The sequence below is a fragment of the Anthonomus grandis genome, chromosome 3, assembly GCF_022605725.1.
Source record: "Anthonomus grandis grandis chromosome 3, icAntGran1.3, whole genome shotgun sequence".
NCBI lineage: Eukaryota > Metazoa > Arthropoda > Insecta > Coleoptera > Curculionidae > Anthonomus > Anthonomus grandis.
In genome coordinates this window covers 16,343,991-16,367,243 of record NC_065548.1, presented here as the reverse complement: position 1 = coordinate 16,367,243, position 23,253 = coordinate 16,343,991, and the positions used below count along the sequence as shown (strand labels likewise).

General features: G+C 28.8%; 1 protein-coding gene across 5 annotated transcripts in view; it reads left to right on the top strand.

Moving 5' to 3' along the window:
• Window positions 1-23,253, top strand: part of LOC126734519 (peripheral plasma membrane protein CASK) — a 681,912-nt gene that overhangs the window by 565,237 nt on the left and 93,422 nt on the right. Inside the window, exon 1 of one of the 5 annotated variants that reach the window (XM_050438191.1) lies at window positions 5,455-5,694. The exons of the other annotated variants lie outside the window; for them this stretch is intronic. Coding sequence (XP_050294148.1) covers window positions 5,683-5,694 — 12 coding nt within the window. The 5' untranslated portion in view covers window positions 5,455-5,682. Of the gene's footprint in view, window positions 1-5,454; window positions 5,695-23,253 lie in introns of those variants that run through there. 5 annotated transcript variants of the gene reach the window in all.

The window sequence follows — 23,253 nt, the reverse complement described above, 5'->3', positions numbered from 1 at the left end:
CATTTTTGGAACACTGGGCACACATAACCAACTTTAATTTTTATGAACAAAAGTCAAGTTTAATTTAAAAAATCATGAAATAATTAAAGTGGACACATGATAGTCTTTAAAACAAGCCTCATGTAAATTGAGGTTACATTTCTTACAAATCTTAGTCGAGTTCTTGTGACATAGTGCACACCTATTCTGTTTTGTGACTGGAATAATCCAATGATTTAAACCATCGTACCTAATTGGATTATGGTTCCGAGCCTCTAATGGCTTTGATGTTTTAGAGCGTCCTCTAGTTGAAATAGGTCTTCCATATTTTCTTAAATATACCTGCACTACTTCTCTTCGAAACTTTAAAAAATCCACTTTTTCGCCATTTGGTTGAAGTCTGTAATACTGCCAGGCGTTATGCATGCACGAGTCCAAGCAAAATGCAAAAAGCCTCTACCACCATTTCTTGGAACGAACCCTATTCTATAGTTGTGTATATTTTGATCCATTCGGTCCACTCCACCCATATATTTATTATATTGCTCGATTACAAAAGGCTGAGGAACCAGGCATTTTTTTCTCACTGTAAATCCATCGACTAACTTGATCAACAGGATTCACCGGATCGTAACTACTTACAATTAGAACGGACGCTTGTCATTCCATAAGGTAACTGTTATTTGAGAATTAGCGTCTATAGAACAATCAAAGCCTTAAAATTTTTTTTCTTGCATTTTATTGCGCAAAGGACAATTCTTTAATATATTCCCGTTGATTGTACCTGTATATCCTACTCCGATCTTCTGGAGCAAATTGACTAATTTTAGAGAGGAAAAATATCTGTCGCCATAAATTTTAAATGGCACATTTTTTGGGAGATTCTCCAAAAGGGTCATCACTACAGATCCTCCCAATCCTAGGTCCAAGTAGCGCCTATTTGCTTGTTTACCTTGATAAGGATTAAAATGTATTAGGTACCCAGATTTTTCACACATGGACCACATTTTATAGCCGTACCTAGTAGGTTTACCTTTTATGTACTGCTTCGCTCCATGCCTTCCGAAATATGGTACCATACTTTCATCAATAGATAGTTTTTCGTTAATCGAAGCATAAGACAAAAATCGGTCATTCAACATGTTGAAAATTGGTTGCAACTTCGCAAATTTATTGTCTTGTTCTAAATCATTATTATCAGCATAATGCGCAAATTTTTTTAACAATTCAAACCGATTTATTCGCATTGTGTTTGCTACTAATGGATTGTAGGATTGTATGTATCTTGATTGATTGTATTGTATGTATAAAGCATACGCCATCTTGGAACTTGTAAATGCCCGGATAAATATAAAATACCAATAAAGCATTTTAGTTCTCCTTCAACAGTACTAAAATTATGATTGCCTTTTTGTCTGGCATACAAATTAAACATTTCTACTAAATAATTACACATTTCCATATCAAAAAATAATTCAAAGCATGCAATAGCATCTGAAAATATGTCGACGTTTGCGCTAGGCTCTTTCGGAGAAATAAATTGTGGGAAGGAGTTATTCAATTCCACTTTTTTCCAGCGTCTTTCTAAATTTGTTCTGTTTATATTAGCTTGGGCTACCAAGCGAGCTAAAGGTATATTATCGCTATCGTCGCTTGCATTACCATCAGATAATTCAGGAGAGTTATCGTTTACTATAGAATGGCCTGAGGTTCCTGGTTGCGAAGATTTCCTCGATATTTTTATCCTGATCATTATCTCCAATATAAACTACTCCATCAATGTTCTTTATTTTAGCACAAGCTTCTGACTGCATTTGACGACCACTAAGGTGATTTACATTAGCTGAAGGAACATCATCATCATCAGAATCCTCTTCAGAATCTCTTCCATCGTTTGGAGGTGTGATAAAAACATCTGCAGTCCAAAACTACTCATCTTCAACTAAATCAATTAGTTCTTGGGTCGTGTAATACCTACAACAAAAATAAAAAATTATGTCTCCGTTTTTTCCCAGTGTTCCAATATAGGAACAACCTAAAATGATCAAATCATTTAGTAACTTTCAATAATATTCGTATTGGGTATATAAAATATCTTGAATTACATCACTTACAATAAATTCTTTGCAGTAGAACAATTTAATTATCAAAACTATAAAAACTATACTTACTTTTTTAACGCCATATTGTAAACTTTAAAAAAAATCAGTAATTAGCACACTAAATGCGGAAAATTTGCAAAAACGCACATCAAACCTTCTCTTATGCTAGCCAGAACGACACTAACACGACCGCGCGACGGAAAGATAGTTAAGAGCACGCTTCTCAGAAAAGAGAGAAGGACAACGTGGTCGTTTCGATTTTGGAACACCGGCACAATAATGACATTTCCAATATCTGAACTCTGGGAAAAAACGGGTTACGCCAAATGTTCATTGAAGTTTAATAATAAGGGTGAGGAAAACAAATAAATATTCTTTTATTTAAATCGCTATCTCCTATTTACATGTTAACCAATTTTAATGAACAAGCTGTCATATGGAATATAATTCTCATCCTACTTAATGGACTTTTGCAAAGACATAAGTTAGTTAAAAAAAAGAAATTAAATGTCTGTGTGCTGTTTACTGACATTTCAGTTGGATCGATATGCTTTACCTTGCAAATTAAGAAATCCACATTTTGGCAAAAACCATATCGATATCTTTATTAGTTTCGGAGTTAATGCCAACTATCTGGTAATAAAAAAAACCAAAATAAAAAAAATGTAGTTAGTATCTAACAAATAAATTCTACATTGAAATGATGAGAGCATCTAAAAGATCTGCTTAATATCTGGATAAAAAAAAGTTAACTGAGTTGAACTAATTTTAAATAATATTAAACCATAAGGTATTGCGATCTTGTTTCTTATTTGCATTCTTGTACTGTCACAGCAAGCCACAAAAAAACAATAAAAATATTACTCTCGTCGTCATTGCAATAAAAGTAGTAGCTGTCATTTTGATTTATTCATTATCTTGTGAAAGAAAGTTTACTTCTTATTTCCGCTATAAAAGTAAAGATGCCGTTTACATTCGACATTCGATATATTAGGTGTGTATTTTGAGTGCTTTCGAAATACAGCTAAACCCTCAAGAGAGTATGCTTTGCACTAGCCTAATCAAACGCACCATTCCAGAAAGAGAAATTTTCAGGGATTTGGGAATTTCAGTTGATTCCATTCATAAATGTTTTATAGATTTTAACATGCATCCCTATCATAGTGTTTTGCAGCAGGCTTTATTGAACGCGGATTTCAGCAACCGCTAAAATTATTATCTTTAACAATGGATCTTTGAAAAAACTCTTAATTATGAACTTTTGTGTGACGAAAAAATTTATGGTTTCCATACAATGGGTCTCCTGCCCATTTTGCCAACCAGGTGCGTCACTTTCTTGAAGGGAACTGCTGGTGGATTCAAAGAGATGAGTTTATTTACTTGGCCAGCTAAGTCTCCAGATCTAACTTGTCTCGATTTTTATTTATGGCGAAGAATAGAAGATCATCATCCGAAGAATGTTTAGATTAACGATGGAATTATTCAGAATGATGGAAAACGTTTTGAGCACATCAAATAAATGCCTAATTTTTTTGAGAATTTTACTTTTGTTCTTATTGCTTGTTATGTATTGCAGATTATGTTTCATATGACATCTTATTTAATAAAATTGCTTAAAAATTGTACAAGATATAGCTAAAAATATTTTTTTTTTCCATTTTTAATTTTTTTTTCTAAATTAGCTGAGGTCAAAGGTTATTAAGACATAGATAGTAGACACCCTTAAGTGAACACCCTATTTATCTGCAAAAATATAAAGGATTTAAGAGTAAGTTCTACTAAACCAGTCCTATTAAATAAAAAAAAATAAAAGTAAAAAAATCGTATTTCTATAAGAAAGCTTTCCGAAGCCATGTGCATAAGATATTTTGAACACGTCGTAAAATTTTGTTCCTTACCCTCTATAAAAAATTTAAATAATTATATTTTTTTAAAATAAATCAGATAAACTTTAAAACTGTCATACGAAAAAGTGTAGATGGAGTTCGCAGGTTTAAAACCAAGAAATCAAAAGCTTTCTTTTTTGAAAAGGTGCCGACTTTTCGAGCTTTATTTACGTCTTTTTGAAGGCTGTTTGCTGTGAAGAAGCATTTTTGTTGATTGCATATATATTAATAGCAATAGAACATTGTATTGGGTATGTGATAATACTTTGAACAAACATAACATAATATAAAGGAAAAAGTCAATTCTGAAGTGGAGTCAATATAATATTGAAAAGTTAGTAGGAGAAGTCTTTTCTCCACAAATAAAATGCTAATCCTCTAATTTCAGGAGTGATGCATTACGGCAAGTTGTTCTTGCCATCATCAGACTTGAGTTACTTAACACATACACAAATTCTAAACAATAACAAACAATACTTCAGTTATTCAAAATTCAAATTCAATACTTAATATTGTTTGTTATTGTTTATAATTTGTGTTAAGTTAAGTTACTCAAGTCTGATGATGGCAAGCACACTTGCCGAAATACATCACTCCTGAAATTAGAGGTTGAAAAAGTTGCCAAGAAATTATTAAGGTAGGACAGTGCGCAGGCAGCCCAATTGACAGTAGCTGCTTGTAAACCAGGTATTGTATCTTCTTTACATGCAACTCAGTTTTGCGGTAGCACAAAATTATAATAGCAGAGACTACATGTAAAGAGGGCATTAAAAGACAATATCGTCTTAATGCACAAGAAAGTACGTAGAAGAGGGCGGTTGTTTAAATATAAGATTTCTATTCTAATATAAAATGTCTTTTTATTATTTTATAGCTAGTTTCAGGAAAGATTTTAAAAGCTGTTTAAATGAAAGATATATGCGGTATGCTAGTTGCTAATTACTGATAGTGTTTTTTTTTTAAATATCTTCCAATCTAATTTACTTATCCCATGATAGATTGCACACACATAAATAATATGTCACACATGGCGTATATAACTAAAAGTAAATAATTTCGGTTACAAGTTTTGTTAACAGAAAAGAACTGCTTTCAATAGATGTCATAATAATTAAAATGATATTTTTCTAAGTTACTCAATATTAAGCTGTTTCACTATGTTCAGCAGAAATAATTAATTAAGTTTTGTTATTTAACTAACTTTGCCTCTACAAGAAGAGGAGAGGTAATTTTAGGCACCCTGCCTACTCTGTCACACATTATATAAGGAGTTTTGTATTTAAGATAGGTTTTAATATTTTTAATTTTTAATTTAGAGGACACACCTAATAACCTGATAACGATTTTACGTTAGTTTGCAATCTAAATAATTATTGAAATGAATCAAAAATTAAAAACAAAATATTATACTACAGGTAGAAATAGTAGCCTATTTGCCTAAACGAAAAAATACAGATAACTTAAAATCTCCGTCAAAAATAATATTTAAAAGTTCTGCTAATATAAAGCGAACAAATTTCGATGAAAAATAAACAAAATGCATTAAAACAATAAATTCTTAGTTTCATAAACTAAAATACAGTAAACAAAATTTGTGAAAGTTTAATTTTTAAGAGTGGATCGTAAATTCTGACTGTGCTATCAAACAATAATTACAAATGAACCCTATGATAAAGTAGTGCCATTTCGTCTAATGGACCCTGCGAGAGGTGGCGATGTTGTGTTACGTAAGTATATTAAAGCTGACAAAGTAGGATTAAATGTTTAAATATATTTAAAATATTTCTATGGCAAAAAAGACTAATGGTAACAGGAGAAGTCCATTAAAAAAGTGACAATATTTAACAGGCTTTTTCCGGATTTTAAAAACATTTTATGTAGCATATATCTATGCCAAGTTTTTATTATAAAGTGCTGAGCTAAGAAGCGCAGTATTTCTTGAATGATTTATAAATTGTTAGAAAATTTAAGAGTATTTTCCTTTTATAACGTAGCGGGAACTTTACACATTTGAGAATAAAAAGTTTCTATATGTAGCTTGATTTTTCGTATGTTCTTTAGGAAGCCAAGCATTAACTGATTTTCTTTTTGTGATAAAATGCTTTTTAAAGTAAGTGTATAATAGCCATTTATGTTATGCATTTTAATTTATCAAATACATAAGTAAAGCTCTTTATTATTAATTTGTTGTAACTGGAAAATTTAAAATGTAATTATGATAGTAAAACCATTTAAAAGTTCTGCTTCGTTTGACATCTCCAGTCTTTTTTGCCTAAAAATTAGTGTCCAATAATATTTTCTAGTAGATATTGAATTTTAGTTTAGTAATATGTGAAATTTATTTTAAAATAACCTTATATAACTGATAAATATTCATTACTGGTGTACAATTTGGCGTCATTTTTATGTTCTTTGGTTGTAGGGTTTATTATTAGAACCTCAAAATCAAATTAATTTGAAAAGTTTAAATGGTATTGCACCGTATCCATGATTTAAAGCAATAGTAATTTTACAAGATATTCTCAAAAATTACTAATATATGACTAAATACTACGTCTAAATGGACGGCGAAAGATATATTTTAAATGCATTCTTTGAAACTTTTGTTAGTTAATTGCGATTTTAATTATTCCTTCATTTTCTAATTAAAAGTGAAATTGTCTCATGGGTTAACTGAACCTAGTAATAATTTATACAGTTTACTTTTCTTAAATCATATTTTTCCGTAATAGTTTTCCGCCGGTGTGCGGTAGACATTTAATTAAAGTAGAGTCTTGTAGGATTAAATGGCTACAAAAATTATTCTCATTTTTAGAAGCACAAAGGTATAACTTCTTTTTAACCTGAAATATGAAAACTCAAAAGAAATGAGAAAAACTGGTTTAAGATTATATATAATAATATTTTTTAGTTATAATATTATTTTGGTTTAAGGTTTTGTTAGTTATTTGCATAAATGTCGAGATCTTCTAATGTATATATTACACCGAAAGATTATTGTCAGCTTTTCAAAGTTACGTATTTACTTTTACATTTTAAAGGCTAATTAGACACAAAGTGGCTTAAAAAATTTGCCAGATTTTACTTATGTATTTTTTAATTTTATTTAGCATTTGCATGTAGAAATAACCTATTTTTATTTTTCGAAAGATGTCGTATATTTTTTATAAACATCAGATCAATAAATGTTTGGATGCAACCATTTTATTAAACCTTGTCGTCTTTAATAATTGCTTGCAGACTTCCAAGGCTTATTATGATAACTCATTGTCTGGTTTATAAATAAAGCTTTAAACGTTTAGCCGAATAGTAAGCAAACCATGCTATTCATAGCTCTGGTAATAATTATTAATCGGCGCCATATAATAGTATATTTTGCTTTTATTGTGGTTTATGTACGTAGATATGTAAAAAATCTTTGGAAATTTTTTAATGAAAACCGTACTTTTTTATTATTTTATCGTATTTAGAATTTAAAATAACCATAAGTATAATAATATGTAAAAAAGAAGCCACACCACTTAAACATTAAAATAATTCAGCTTAGTTGCCAAATTAGCTGCTTAATATTAGGTCAGTCATACGAATCGGCGAAACATTATGGGTGGTGGGGTACTTTATAGTGTATAATAAAATAATAAATGAGTTTAAAGAACATTCTAAAATAATTAGTTTAATAAATATAATAAAATTTGTAGCTTACCGCAATTAAAATAAACAATTATTAAATTAATTATTTTTGACATTCAATTTGTTGCGAGATATTTTATATATATTAATTAATATTGTAATTGATCCAATTTATACTAAATAATTGCAAGCATAGGTGCTTTTTCTCGGATAAAATTAATAGATTTTATTATTCTATTAAATATTTTATATCAATTCTTTATTTTAAAACAGGGATAGTTATTAATTATTGAAATATTTATATTTTTTTACTACCGTGCGTAAAGTACTCATTTTACACACTTCCTAGTTTTCCAAAACTTTTATTAAATTTCACTTTTTACGCACTAGGGCGTAAAGTAATTTGGTACTTTTGATTTTTGTATACTTTCTTCGGTAGTAGAAAATTTTTTGTAGGTTACGCGTGTCTAAAATCCCTTTTTTTATATATGGGATTTGTCGTCAAATTTCTCAATCATACAAAGGATAAGTTTATACTCTTGTTAAATAAATAACTATTACAAGTTTCGATATCAAGAAATACAAATTAAATTTTTTAATTTACCATTAATAACAAAATTAAAGTATAATATATAATAATCCTCCTAAAACAATCTGCCTGGAAACATAACATTAACATAATTTGTGTAAGCGCAGGATGACCAATAATGATATTTGCATGGATTTGTTTGGATATGCAAAATTGCAGGGCGAAACGTATGTCGGATTAACCTGTTTATCTTATAATTTATTTCCCGTAGGTTATTTCGATGTATGTCTATGTTAATTTGACACAAATTTCCATCTAAAATAGTTAAAAACATAATCATCATTTACTATCCCTATAAATTTTCTCAAATAGCTTCCTGTACAAACGTTGTGCACCTTCAGAGTTCAATATTTAATCTTTATGGCGCTAAATTGTCGGTATTACTTCTAAAATTTCCCAATAAACCCGCCAGAGCTGCAGGAAAAACTGGCATACAGAGACGCCATCATCCTAAAATGTTGCAGAGCAGAACGTCACATGTGAATATATATAATTTCCGGTAAAAACCGGTGTATTTTAGAAATATATTGGTCGTACATCAAAGGACCCATAAAGTATGACGTGCAAAATGATATATAGTTTTAAAATGTTAACTTTTCCACAGCTAACGATGCACTCGACTAAAGAGAAATGCAAATATTATTGCACGAACCACCTTGTAATAAGTGCAGTAGTCTCTTTTATTAAGGTTGATTATGCAGCAGTTTTATATTAAAAACATGCTAAATAATTATATTTTATTAAAAATATAATAATTTGATTGGTAATCTAAGTATAGGAAACCTGATCATCTTGGCAATTACGTACATACTTGGATGTACTGGGACCATTCTACATTTTATAAATAATATCAATTATTTTTGATTTTAAAATTCCCAATAACCTTTATTTTATGAATAAATCCACAATTTACATTTGTAAACAGCTTTAGTTTGGTCTCTAAGATATAACATTACTTATATTAAAAAAAATAAAATTATTACAGAAGAAATAATAATTGTACTTGCCCGCACGTATTTCTTCTTATTAGCTTCATCAGGGTGAGGCAAACAGTTAAGAAACGAAAGGAAAAGCTCGACTGGAATGACTAGTAGAAGAAATGGACTAGCTTTGATTTTGGATTTTGAATTATAGCATCTACACTAAAGGAGTATAAGCTATCTAGTAAGATATAACTTTATGCAAATCAATTGTTCATTCCTGGTAACCTCTTATGTATTTTTTTATATTTTCGTTCTTTGGGTTTTCTAGTTGCGTTGTCCTAAAGAAGACAAAATGCATAACATATGTGTCGAAACACGCATCAGCACGTACCATTTCTATTTTTTCTGCTGTTCGACATACGGATTACTTAAATATATATCTAAGGTAATCGATAACCTAAAGCAGGTTTTAAATAGATTCTAAAATACTTTATTCATCATGGAATATCAATAAAAAAACTAACTTTTTATCTTCTTTTAATAGTGTTTTTTTTCTTTTAAATAAACTACCATTTTTTTAATCTTTTATTACTCAACGGAACAGAATTTCTTATAGTAATATGAAGTATTATTAAGGAATCTTAGATAAAGTCAAAAAATTATTTACAAAACACTAACTATCAATCTAGAGAAGTTAACAGAATAATTTTAAAGTTTGGAATGAATTCAATATTAAAAGAGATTCTGAGAGGGCTAAATCTGACAAATTCGGTGCATTAGACAGCAATTGAAACATTAATTCGTTAATTTTGGCCATTGCGATAATGGATTTGTGAGCTGGTGCATTGTCTTGATAAAACAATACTTTTTTAGCCAAATGCTACCATTTTTACTTAATTTCTTTGCTTAAATGTTTCAATAAGTTAGCATAGCACCGTTGATGGTTATATATTTTTCAAAATAGTCAATGAAAATTATCCCAAGCGTATCCCAAAAAACCGACGGCATGACCTTGCCTGCAGATAAAAGAGTTTTCGTCTTCTTTAGAGCCATCAAATTTTTTCAATATGTCTACTTTTTGATTTTTTTTGGGATAAGACTGAAATAATTTAACATAGGCCTTTAATAAATCAAGGCAGATGCCTAGCGCAAGATTGTTTTTCTCTAGATATCCCAAAACTGCATTAGTGAACTGAAAGACCTTGAGATCATGTTGGTGTATACTGAAAAATCAGCACTTAACGAAATCGAGTAATCTATTACACATAGCTAATTCAAATAAGTTTGAAAAACTTGGCAAAGGGCTAGTGGGTCTGTAATTTTTCATAGCTTGTGGATCACCTTGTAGTATTGTTATCACTAATGCATAAAAATCTATAATAATATACTATTTTAGCCTCTTAAGAGCCATTCTTCAGAGCCTTCTTTTTGAGTTCATTGTTTTAAATGTTCTTTTGTCTCGAATGTGATATAGTTGAGTCACATTTCATCTATTGTTATAAAACAACGTAAAAATTCCATTGTCTTCCGAAACATCTTTACGACATTGATTTTGCTCGAGTGTGAGCAAACGCGGCTTCCATCTTGCACACAGCTTTCTCAAGTCCAAATTTCAGCTAATGTATGATGTACTGCACTTTCTGATATGCCTATTATATCTGCTAGATCCCGCACTTTCAGTCGACGATCATCCAGTAATGCTTTTTGGATCTTCTTCACTATTTCTGGAGTCGTCAACTAATTTGGTCATCAACTGCGATGCTTATCTTGGTAGCTCGTACGGCCTCACTTAAACTCTACTACCCAATATTTTACTATTGCAAACAAAGGAGTAGTCTCAACCAGAATAGAATCCAATTCAGTTTTTATATTAGTTGGGCTAAGGCCTTTCAAAGAAGAGATTTGTACAATATAACAATGACAAATTTTATCCATTTTCACAAATTCAGTAAAAACAGTCACTATTGATGACTGTCAAAGAAATACAACGTGGCCTCTTCAAACTTCAAACATATGCTTTATAGATTGAGGACTTTCTAATGCAGTGGTATTTTTCAAACAATTACCGCTATCTCTAGGTCAGGTCGGTGAATTACACTATGAATCTAATATCTTATAAATACACAGAATAATAAAACCAGGTCCAGCAATCTAAAACCTCGCGTGAAGAAATGTATTGACAATGTATTGAAAGTCCCAATTTAAAAAATTAGGAATCCGTGAAGAGTTGTTATTCCCTCTTAAACTAAGTACTTCGACTATAATTTTCTGTTGCATGTTAATGCATGTATTTGAGCACAAAAAAATTAGATCGATTATATACCGACTATTTAACAATAATATTAGTAAATTATTAAACTGCACTCCTATGTTTGTTTAATTTTAATATTAATGTAAATAGCTTGAACTATGCACTTTTTAGCTGTTTTAATTAATTTTGTACATAACACTTATATGCATGAATATTTTTTTATGTACCTCAGTTATATATTGTATATAATATATTTTCTCGAGGAATAATTTGTAATAAGTTTAAAGAAAAACTTCTAATGTAAAAAATTGGTTTTGTATGTTTCATTTACTTTTAAAAATTATATTTTTATTTGCATTTTTTTTTGCACTCAGCTGTGGTATTGAGAGTCTTATACTATTCTAATATTTTCTTGAAACTCAGTAACTTTTTAAAATACTTCTGAATTTTGTCAGTATCTTTAAGAGAGCACTTTTTTTCTTCTCTAACCTATTTTCTATGTACAACAGTCATCGAAAAATCGATTTAAAAACGTATCTAATTGATTTTCCTTATAAGGTATTTTATTTCTGCAAGAAACCTCCTCGCAAATATATACAGTAGTGGCAGAAAGTAGAGCAACTTCTTTATTTTAAACACATCTATTTTATTTAGTAAGAAAATACAATCATATTGGAAATATAATACCAATAAGATCTAAGCATTATAAATCTATCAACAACTTAACTTAATATTCTTTGTTTATATTTTTTATGTACAAAAATTAATTCTGGGGCGAAAAAAAGTAGAGCAACTTTTTAAGAATTCATGTTTTTCTTTTAGTAAAAACTGAAATACAATTACAATTTTAGTATTTTGTAAAATATCCATCATTTTTGATAACTTCCTCACAACGGTGGCGCATAGATTGCAGTAACCTAGAAATTATTACTGGGTCCATATTAATCCAAGCTTCGTGTAATGCATTGAACAATTCGTCCTTATTTTTGTAAGTTTTCCCCCTTATTTTCCTATCCAAAATTTCCCATAGGTTCTCGATGGGGTTTAAATCTGGTGATTGACTTGGCCAGTCCATTACTTGAAAATATTGCTGTCTAAACCAAGCCTTTACATATTTAGAAGAATGCTTTGGATCATTGTCCTGATGAAAAATGTGCCTAAGGGGCATTTTCTCGTCTGCATATGGAACCATTTCATTTTCCAGAATATCTTTGTACATAAATCTATCCATTATCCCATCAATTTTATGAAGTGGCCCCATTCCGAAACCGGAAAAGCAGCCCCACACCATAACTGATCCACCACCATGTTTTACTGTTGGACAAGTGTATCTGGGATTTAATCTTTGGTTTGCAGGACGTCGAACATATGCTATTCTATCACTTTGAAACAAATTAAACTTTGATTCGTCGCTGAATATTATCTTTTTCCAGTCATTAATTGTCCAGTGCAAATGAGATCGAGCAAAAAGAAGACGGGATCGTCTGTTGTTTGCAGATAATAAGGGCTTTTTTGCTGGACGTCTTGCAAATAATTTGGCCTCGCATAATCTACTTCTTATTGTCCTTGAAGATACCTGAATGCCTAATTCTTCTGATAAACGCTGCTTTATTTTACTTGAACCCAAAAATGGATCACTCTGAGATATTTTCAAAATTTGTTTATCTTGATATTTATCGGTTTTTCTTGGTCTTTCTGTTTTTTTTCTAGGTAAAACATGTCCATGCTTCACATAACGTGAAATTATTCGCGATACTATAGATTTATTCAAACTAAACCTTCTTGCAATATTGATTCGTTTTTCACCATTTTTGTGACAGTCTATAATTCGTGTTTTTAAATCAACGGATAAAGGCCGTCCTCTAGGCATTGTAAACTAACTTTGCTTTTAATGCAACCGGTAAACAGCTGGAATTAAACTAATATTATTCGATTTGTAAGTTCTAAGAAAAATGTTGCTCTATTTGCCAGGTACACAAATTCTTATCAGTTTAAAAATAAACAGAAATATTTAGAAGGTCAATTCTTATCTGATTTAAGACTACCTACTTGACCAAGAGTATTGTCGATAAATATCATTGTTATTCCTTTGTTAGTTGTCAAGAAATTTTATTTTTTTAAAAGTTGCTCTACTTTCTGCCACTACTGTATGCCTGCTTCCTCAGGCAGAAATGATATATCAAAAACCAGATTCAAAATACCCTTCTTAAATCTGATATATTTCTTAAATATTGATTTTCCTATCTTCTTTAAACTGTATTGGCTAGTAGCCCTACCTACGTATTTTGCAGTTTCATTGATGCTAACTTATATAACTATAAAGGAATGAGATATTTTTCTATATATATTTTCGTTGGTAGTAAATGAATGTTTAAAAATTTACTTTATTCTCTCATTAATTTTTCATATACTCATATTTTAGAAAAGTTTAACAAATCAGAAAGACGCTAGGCATTCATTATTTTATCGCCTGTTTATTTTCTGTCTTAAAAAGTAGTGTTGAGTTTGCTTCAAAAAACACTTAATTAATTTTCTGATTCAAGCTCTATAGCATCGAATTTTTTTTCTTGTTTCCACTAAGTAATATACTGCGACCTATATCTATTGATTTAAAGGTTATTTTAAATGTAAATGCTCAGTGTCCATATCCAGATACAACTTACAGTGAGCATATTTCCGATAGGTACTTTCATTGATGGATTTACGTAACTAATTGCCTTTTCAAACTATTTTCTCTCAAAACAATTTGTTTTCAAATGTACTAACTGTTGCTTATACAAGTAAGCAATTGAACTCTGTGAAAAGTATGTTACTGCAGGTATATTTATATGTTCTATATATTACAGGTACAATCGACTTCTAAAATAACTAATACTTGTTTAATCTCAAATATCAGAATAACGGAAAAAAATTGCTTGCGTATACTGAATAAAAGATTTTCGCGATCACGTCTCTACGGCTCCCTAAAGCTTGATAAAAAATAGGTCCTTCAATATCATTTTACAAAATAATATAAAAGTGACAGAAACCATTTTCTTAAAATATGGCGAACGCGGGGAACGTAAAACTACGAGGACAAATGTATTTTAGTGTACAGATTTTTATTTGTAAAAAGAGAAAATTTCAAAAACTGAACGTTTTAGAAAATATTTATAAAAAAGCAGTTTTATAGTAAACATAAAGTTTAACACGTAATAAATAATGTCATTTATTAAAAAATAATTAATAAATAGTATATAATTAAATATAATATTAGCCTCTTCTCTAAATTAAAAGCAGAAAACTTCAGGTCCATTTTCAGGCTCTGTACTTATACAATGTTACTTACTATATTTGTGTTTTTTTTTTGCTTAATAATTAGTAGTATTATTATGATTGATACAATATAACATCAGAATAAGCCAAATAATTAATTTAATTATTTTATTATATATTCTGCACTAATATTTCTTAAATTTATAATATTCTTCCCTCTCACAAAAAAACATTACATTTTAAACAATCTGGAGCATGAAAGTGTAAATTAACTTAATTATTCTTTTAGGGTGCACCTTTTACTTTCTTTATCATTTTTACTTGTGTATTCAGCATATGCTTAGTAAGTAATAAATATTACAAATAATTTTCTTTTATCAATTTTATACTTAAATTTTGCTATAAAAGCAATCTAAGCTTATAATGCTTGTGGCTTATTAATAAACTATAGTATAGCAAAAAATTATACTGATTTTACATTTAAATAAAAACAAATAAAATAAAATAGCAAAATAGACATAAAAACTAATATAGTAAATTATTAATTTATAAAAGAGGATCTTATGCTGCCTTAGTTCTTAGAATGGGAAGTGATAGAAAAAAAGAACTTCTAAGATTTTGTTCTGATAAATCATTAACTTAATGTTTACAGTTTTTATAAATGACACAAGCTATTTTGGAAATGAATGTCTAGGTTAACGGATAAAGACCAAAATATATAGGACATAATAAACACTGATAAGGCAAACCTGATAACTCTGGCACCTAGCTTTTAGGGATACAATTTGAAGCTTCGTACTGGTATTAACTTATACCAGTTTGAAGATAAAATCTAAATCGGCTAATATAGATAATAAGGAAGTCAATAAAAAGCCTCTTTAGTAAATTGAATCAGTTAAACTATGACTAAGCAAACTTGTACCAAGTCCCTCATTGCTGGACCTATTCTGCCATATCAGCCATATTCGCAATCAAAAATGAATAGAATTAATAAGAAAATTAAATAGATCTAAATGCAAAATTAAAAATAATAAAGATCCTACAATTATGACTATCTGCAAAGTTAATTAATTTTTTTTTACTATTTAAAAATATCTTAAATAAGTAAATTTAGGTTGGTTTTATAAATTTTTTGTATATTGTTATTTGGAAAAATATTGATCATTTAAAAACCGTCATTAGTACAGTTAATCTGTAAATTTTTTTTGCCAAAAATAGGCAAAATGTTGAAACTTTGCCAAAAGTTAGTGTTCCTTATTTATCCAAAAAAAAAACAAGAATTTTATTCAAAACAAAATTAAATATTTTTAAATTACAGTTAAAAATATTTTTTAAATATAATTTAAAAAATGTTTATGATTAGATTGCCTAAGATTTTTATTCCAGGATCTTTTCTGTAAAGTCAAATGCGCAGAAGATAGAGGTCGCCAAAGTCACCTAAAACTACTTTTTCCAAAATTTCGTCCTGAAATAATTTTTTTTTACTGTTTTAATATTTTTAATATGTAGAACTCAAAAAAAGCCTACAAAAAGTGAGTATGCATTTTTTTTCAATATCTCGTTATCGTATATTTTCCAAAATACTACCAAAATATCACGTAATAATTTACTGGAGCTGTTCTATTTCACGTAACGTTCCAGGAGCATGTAATTTACTAAAAGAATGTGTTATTCCTTCCTTCTTGAATGATTTTTTTGTTTACTCAAAAATTTTTTGGATTCTATTTTTTACGAAAACTACTCAATTTAAAGAAAAAATTCCAGTTTAGAATATAATTGTCTACAATTGCTGCCCGTGTTTGTCGCTGTACATCAATAACTGCACAAGAAAGAGAGCGCCAAAGACACTAAAAGTTCGATTCCCTTCTCCCGACGCTATAATGTTAAATAAAAACACAAAATCTCGCTTACTATACGTCTCAGATAATAAAAAATTAATAAAACAAGTTGTAAAACTTGGTCTGTATATCTCTATCATTGGAAATGTAAAAAAAATTATTACACTACAATAAAACATCAAAATAAATTTTTGGTGACCTTGATACCCTTTATTTCGTTTGTTATTACATGTACACCGACTTACATGGATAGTAATTGTGGACAATTATATTTTAAACTTTTTTTGTTTTACAAATTTTTATTTAATTTGAATAGTTTTCGTAAAAAATAGAATCCAAAAATTTTTTGAGTAAACCAAAAATGATCCAAGGAAAAGAGAATAACACACACTTGTTTGGTAAATTACATGATCCGGGTACGTTAACTAAAATAGAACAAACAGCCCCAGTAAATTTCAATGTGCCATTCATATTGATATAATACGATTTTTGGAAAATAAACGTGCTGTATCTCGATAACAAGATATCCAAACAAAACATAGATTATTTCTGTAGGTTTTTTTTGAGTTCTAGGTATTGAAAATGTTTTTTCAAACCCTTTTTTTGTTTCGGATACTTTTTCCTAAAACCCACGGTTTTCACAAAAAATCTATTACAAATAAATTTTCAGTTTTCCAGAAAAGTAAGGGGGGGATCGCAGCTTTTTGTTCCTGGGCTTTTTATAAGAAACACAAACTTTTGACAAAGTATCAAGGTTTCGCCTATTTTTTACATTCATTCTCCCTCTATTTTCCTTGCATCGCCGCTTCTTATCATTATTTTCTTTCCTAGTTTTTAAAGAGGGTCATGGAAAAAATATAGCAGAAATTACCCTCTTTGTAAAGAATATCATATATTGCTTATTACATATGCAAAAGTGAAGTGGGTACATCAATTAGTTGTCTTCTTCTTCCTTATTCGTACGAAGTTACCGTTGACTGTAAAATAAAAGTGAATTGACTAGAAATCGAAGCTTAGGAAATATATTTTTACGAAGTAGTCAACTCTTGTAGTAAAGTATAAAAGTTTTTCTCTTCTTATACTTTCATTAAATTTACGTGATTTTAAGTACCCGATATTGTTTTGAACAAAAAGTTGATGTTTATCATCCTAATTAATAAAGATGAAAATATAAGATGTAGACTGACCTAAATTATTGAAAAACTAAAAAATTTACCAAAGTTAGAGTTTATAAAAATAGTTGCTTATTTAAGGGCTAAAATTAGGAAGAGGTTTAAACAATATCTATCCAAATTAATTCATCAGAATCAAAATCATTTGTAGTTGGAAGAGTAGGTAAAAAAAGGATTAAGACATAAAATATGCTGTACAGTCATGATTTTTTAAATATCTGTATAATTATATAATAAGAAAATACTATAGCAAATAACTTAGTATACTCTCTAAAATATCACATGATTATTAACCTAGTTCCTTCATAGCTAACTTTATAAATATATATTTTTACTAATCCAGCAAGTTTTTCTTTCTTAGGCCTTATATAATAAAATTCTATCATTTGTCATTATAAATGGCAAAAACATGACTCAAAGTAGATTTTCTGACAAATAGGCTCTTAAGGGATGTCCCGTTAGGGCTCGGGGAAAAACAGTTTTATGCTGACTACTAGACTTTCGCTAGACAAAGAACTTTACTATATTTAAAACAATAATACATTAAAATAGATTGACATATTATACTGTATAATACGTAAATTGGTGCAATATAGCAAATCTACTCGTTGTCAGCAAATATTATAATTACTCCTAATTGAGATGCAATGTTATATTTCAACATTTAATTAAAACCATTATTGCTTTTAATATTTCATAAGTAATCATAAATGTAATAATTAACGACTTCTCCTAAAAATTAAGGTTTATATAGAATGGCAAAAAGCTTTTATTCCAAAAATATGGTAATAAATATTAAATATGGCAGCAAAGTTTTAATGCAATGTTTTTAAAATACCAAAACTGAAATGAATTTAAATGTTTTATCAATAAAAATAATTAAAATTATTCAATTTATACAGTTTGGAAATTGAATGAATCAATAAAACGTTCCAAGCAAGTTCCCGTCAACCATATTGTAGTGATTGAACGCCTAATATTTCTAAAGTAAACATGGTAAGTATAGGTTATAACTAAAAACTCCCTTTTTTAGTCGTGTTTAAATTAAAGTTGCATTAGCGTCAGAAAATTATGAAGCATAGCTTTTTGCGTAAAACTTTGTCGAGCTTTTTACCTCACGTTAATTTGAAAACGACATTAGCATATTAAACCACATGCCTAAAACCTAATTTTCCAAATAAGCATATTTTACCGTAGGCTTTATAGACCAAACATTATATTGCATTTTATTATATTTATATTAAAAAGGCTATGCTTTAGTTTTGTAAATATGCCAGATATGTTCAATATATACTATATACGTATAAATACTTTTATCGCAATCATTTTTAACATTTTATAGTCGCTTTTGTGCTTTATCTATAATATGTCTCATAAGATACTTATTTGTTGGGTTTCTTTTTAAAAACTGACTATTAAATAATTGTTTATTAATATTACGTAATATATTCGTTGATCCATGATGACGGGCTAGACGTATGTTAAAAACACAGTGTATGATTTTTCTAAAATCATTTTATATTGACTATATAATTCTTCCATATAAAAATATACCATTTAAAAAATGATTAATTATTTTGAAATACGTGATTAAATAGTTACGTGAAAAAAGAAATAGGTTCAATACATTTACAATATAGCATATATTAGAAAGACAGAAATATAAGTGAGAGTCCTTATTCTATATTATTTTATAAAAGATACATATACCAAGAGACTTAATCATATCACTTTCTAAATAAAAGAACCAAAAAGGCTAGTTTCTTATTGCTTTCTTTTTCAAAGTAAATTTAGAATGTAAATGTAAATGTAAATGTAATATCAGAAAATAATTTTGCATGAGTCGCTCCCTAGATCCATTCTTTAGCAAATCTCTATAAATAACTTAAAATTATGATATTTGTATTATATGGGTCTGAATAAAGTTGATTTAGATGGATATTTGATCTTTATCAAAATCCTAAAATCTACTTCACTTTGCAAGGAAAATTAATAAAAAACTACCTTTTTTGGATTTGTTGCTTACTAAAGATATTGATAAAAACTCCTTTGAATGAAATAGAAATTTTTCATTTGCAGACAACACTATCAAATTTTTTTAAGAGTCATCACATATGTATACCTTCTCTGCCGTTAACTCTTAACTTATTTTATAATAATAGTTTTCTTTTATTAAGGATTTTTATCATATTATATAAATAAACTATATTTTATGTATAAAATATAGTTTATTTATATTTTATGTATAAACTATATTGGTTTTATGGTTGAAACCATTGATCTGACTTTTAAATCATAAAAGTATGTTACCACTAACCAAAACTCTTTTTAGCATTACATCAAATAAATGTACCTTAGAACAAGAAACAAATATACAAGTTTCATTCTTAGATATTCTTGTCATTAACCATAATAATCGGTTAGAATTTATAATTTGTAGAAAAGAAACAAGTACTTTTAGATATATAACTAGTGACCACAACCATTTCAACATAAAATGCACGCATTTCTTAATACGTCGGTTAGTGTCTTTTTCTGTAAGTAGTATTTTTTTTAAATTTATTTGTTTTTTTTACATATCAAATACACAAAACAGTTGGCCTATTCTTAGTTAAAATGCTTAAAACTATAGGAATATTACATATACATAATACTCGCAACCGGTCACAACCTAAAAAACAGATATCACGAAATAAACTACATTATGAACCTAAGCAATTCATGAATTAAATAAAATACATTCTCAGTTAAGATTTGCTTAACTTTTTCTTGTAATATAGAATTTATCATTATTTTTATTTTATCTAGTAGAGCATTATAGCACTTTACTGCCCAATATTCCTGTCCCGTTTGACTCTTTGGTTTCCAATAGGTTGGAGCAATATATTTCCTGTACCTAGTCCCATAGAAACCTTCTCTTGGGTTCTAAAAGAATTTAAATTCGCTCTCAGAAATTTAAGATTTTTAAAAGTATACTGTCCGGGGACTTTGAGTATTCTGAGGTCTTAGTAAATCTGACGACAATCCTCTAAGTAATCGAGGCTAGCAAGTACCCTTAGTGCTTTACGCTGAAGACCATATGTTCATATTATGATATTATTATCTGTTGCGTAAGACAAATAAGAGTGAAACATGAAGAAATATGCTATTTTCAAAGCAGTCTCAGGTACACTTACTTTGAGAAAAGTAACGTATATAATAAAGCAAAAACAATGAAAACAATTCCAAATGTCTAAAACTCTATAACTTTTCCTTTTAAGTTATGCATTAATAGGTAAAATATTTTTTCAAAATATAGCTGTGTAACTGCAGAGGTTAGTTCAAACACCACTTTCTGTTATTATTTAATTTTTACTAATAACATATAAAGCCAAACTATTCTGCTTAATTTACTTTTTTTACCATAACTTTCTCATAACCATGGTGATATTGTTGATAGGCTGATTAAGAGACATTAGTTTAAAGTTAATCTTAAAAACTCTATCACATTTCAAAAAGATGAAAATAAGCAACCTTTCGTTATAATACCATACGATCCTGAAAAGATAAAATAAAGACCAATGAAAAGTCCAGGATCTATGAGATTAATTGAACCGATTGTGATGAGAAGTGCAATATAAGGAAAACAAGAAGCTCAATTCATGTTAGGTTTAAAAAACATGTAGCTCATGTGAGATATCGAAGGGTTAAAAACTAACCACTTTGTTATACTAGACAACTTAAAATAACTTAACCCAGTTAATTATATTCGCAAATTAAACGCATACGAAAGTTTAGCAATAGTCAATAATCAAAACACCATTCTTAATAGGGATAAAGGTCCAATCCCTTATAGTCAATTGTAAAGTTTAGTTAGTGTTTAAACTTTGGTTAGTCATACTTCACTGGATTTTCCACTCTATCGATTACATCTTTAGTATAAGGCCACTTATAAGTAGTTTTAGTTTTAATCTTTTCCCGAAGATGCTAAAATTGTTAGCGAAATACTTGTGGTGAATAAAATAAAGGATTTTGGTTAGTGGTAAAACTATTTTGTGATTTAATATTTTAATTGTTGTAATAAATTCCAACCATACAATATACTACAAATTTGAAATTATTCAAACCAAAAGAGCTTAATAAATATCATGTGTAAATAATGTTTTTAACTTCGAACCGCAGCCAATGTTTAATAAGTTTGACCCAATGTTAGCAAGTAGCCATATAAAAATTTTACACCTAGGAGGCGTCTATAAATTACTTGAGATTCTTTTTTTTTTACGGAAAATAGTACGAACATTTTAGTTTTTCTTTTTCATTTATGTATTGTGATGGAGATAAATTTCGTTTTTGTCATAAATATAAAAAAATGATGAATATGTTTCCTGACAAATTATTTATCGATACAATGCAGAGAAGAAGCTCTGTGTATTAAAATTTATAATACTAATATTTACATTAACATTCATAATAATAAAAGCTTAGATGACTTCTTAAAGTGACATAATGGGATATGTAGATGATATTAAAAATTTGAAGTCAACAGCAAAAACAATTAAAGCTTTAGTAATACAATATATTTTGAAATTATTTGAATAGCAGGAATTAATTTATCTCATGGAAGGAACTTTGTCAATAACAATCAAACATCTTTGTCCCAAACACTTTCTATCATTATTCGTCATTTATTATTAATTATTCATCAAGCCATTCTGCATAGTCAAATAAAAGAGGCTTAGAAATAACACAGATTTCTATGATGTTTACACTGGAATACTTTCAAAAGTTGAATTTCTTATGTTTGGGCACGAGACATGGCATGTATGTTCTCCGATGCTATATTTGCGAAGTACAGGTCATATTGCATTAATTTATTATTATGAACATTTCTGAGTTTGTGAATATCTAATGATAATATTATAAAGAGTGGACAAAATTCTGATTGTACGATGTCTTTTGGAAGAGGGATTATTAAAGCCGGAGTTTGTAATATTGGAACAGGTAGTGATAAAAAGCCGTCTGGTAAAATTATTCGTAACACCATGATGAACACTGCAACATTTTTGATCATCAACTGGATTACCGTCTATAACAAGAGAATTCCAAATTTCAGCAAGAATATTTCTTGCTTGGGCGAAATTCTGCAGCTTGAGTTCTTCGTATAAAGGATATCTAAATATAAAGTAGCGCTCAAATCTGAGATTTAAGCTTTTTAACCGAGGTAATTTCTAAGTAAGTTTACTGCTTGTTAAAAGAAAAAATTTGTTTAGTAATTCAATTTTTACAATTTTGTTGAAATGTGAGATTCTTCATCACTCTCCCTTCCCCTGCGTAAGAAACTACTCTTAAATGAATTTGTTTTCATTGAGTTTTGTTAGAATAATTAATTTGATGAATTTGAATCACTCAATTTCTATATTTTTATATATAAGATTGTTTTTCTTTTAAATATAGGTCTAATGATGCTTATTGGTGGGCGAAAAACGTGTTTAAAAAAAAATACACATTTATTATTTTATGCTCGATTTTATGCAAAGAAATGTTTTCTTGGATGAAATATTATAGAAGAACGTTGACTTTACGTTTTTCTCTTTATCACCTTAAATGGTCTCTTTAGGTACAATAAACTTGTTTTTTTTAAGTATAACA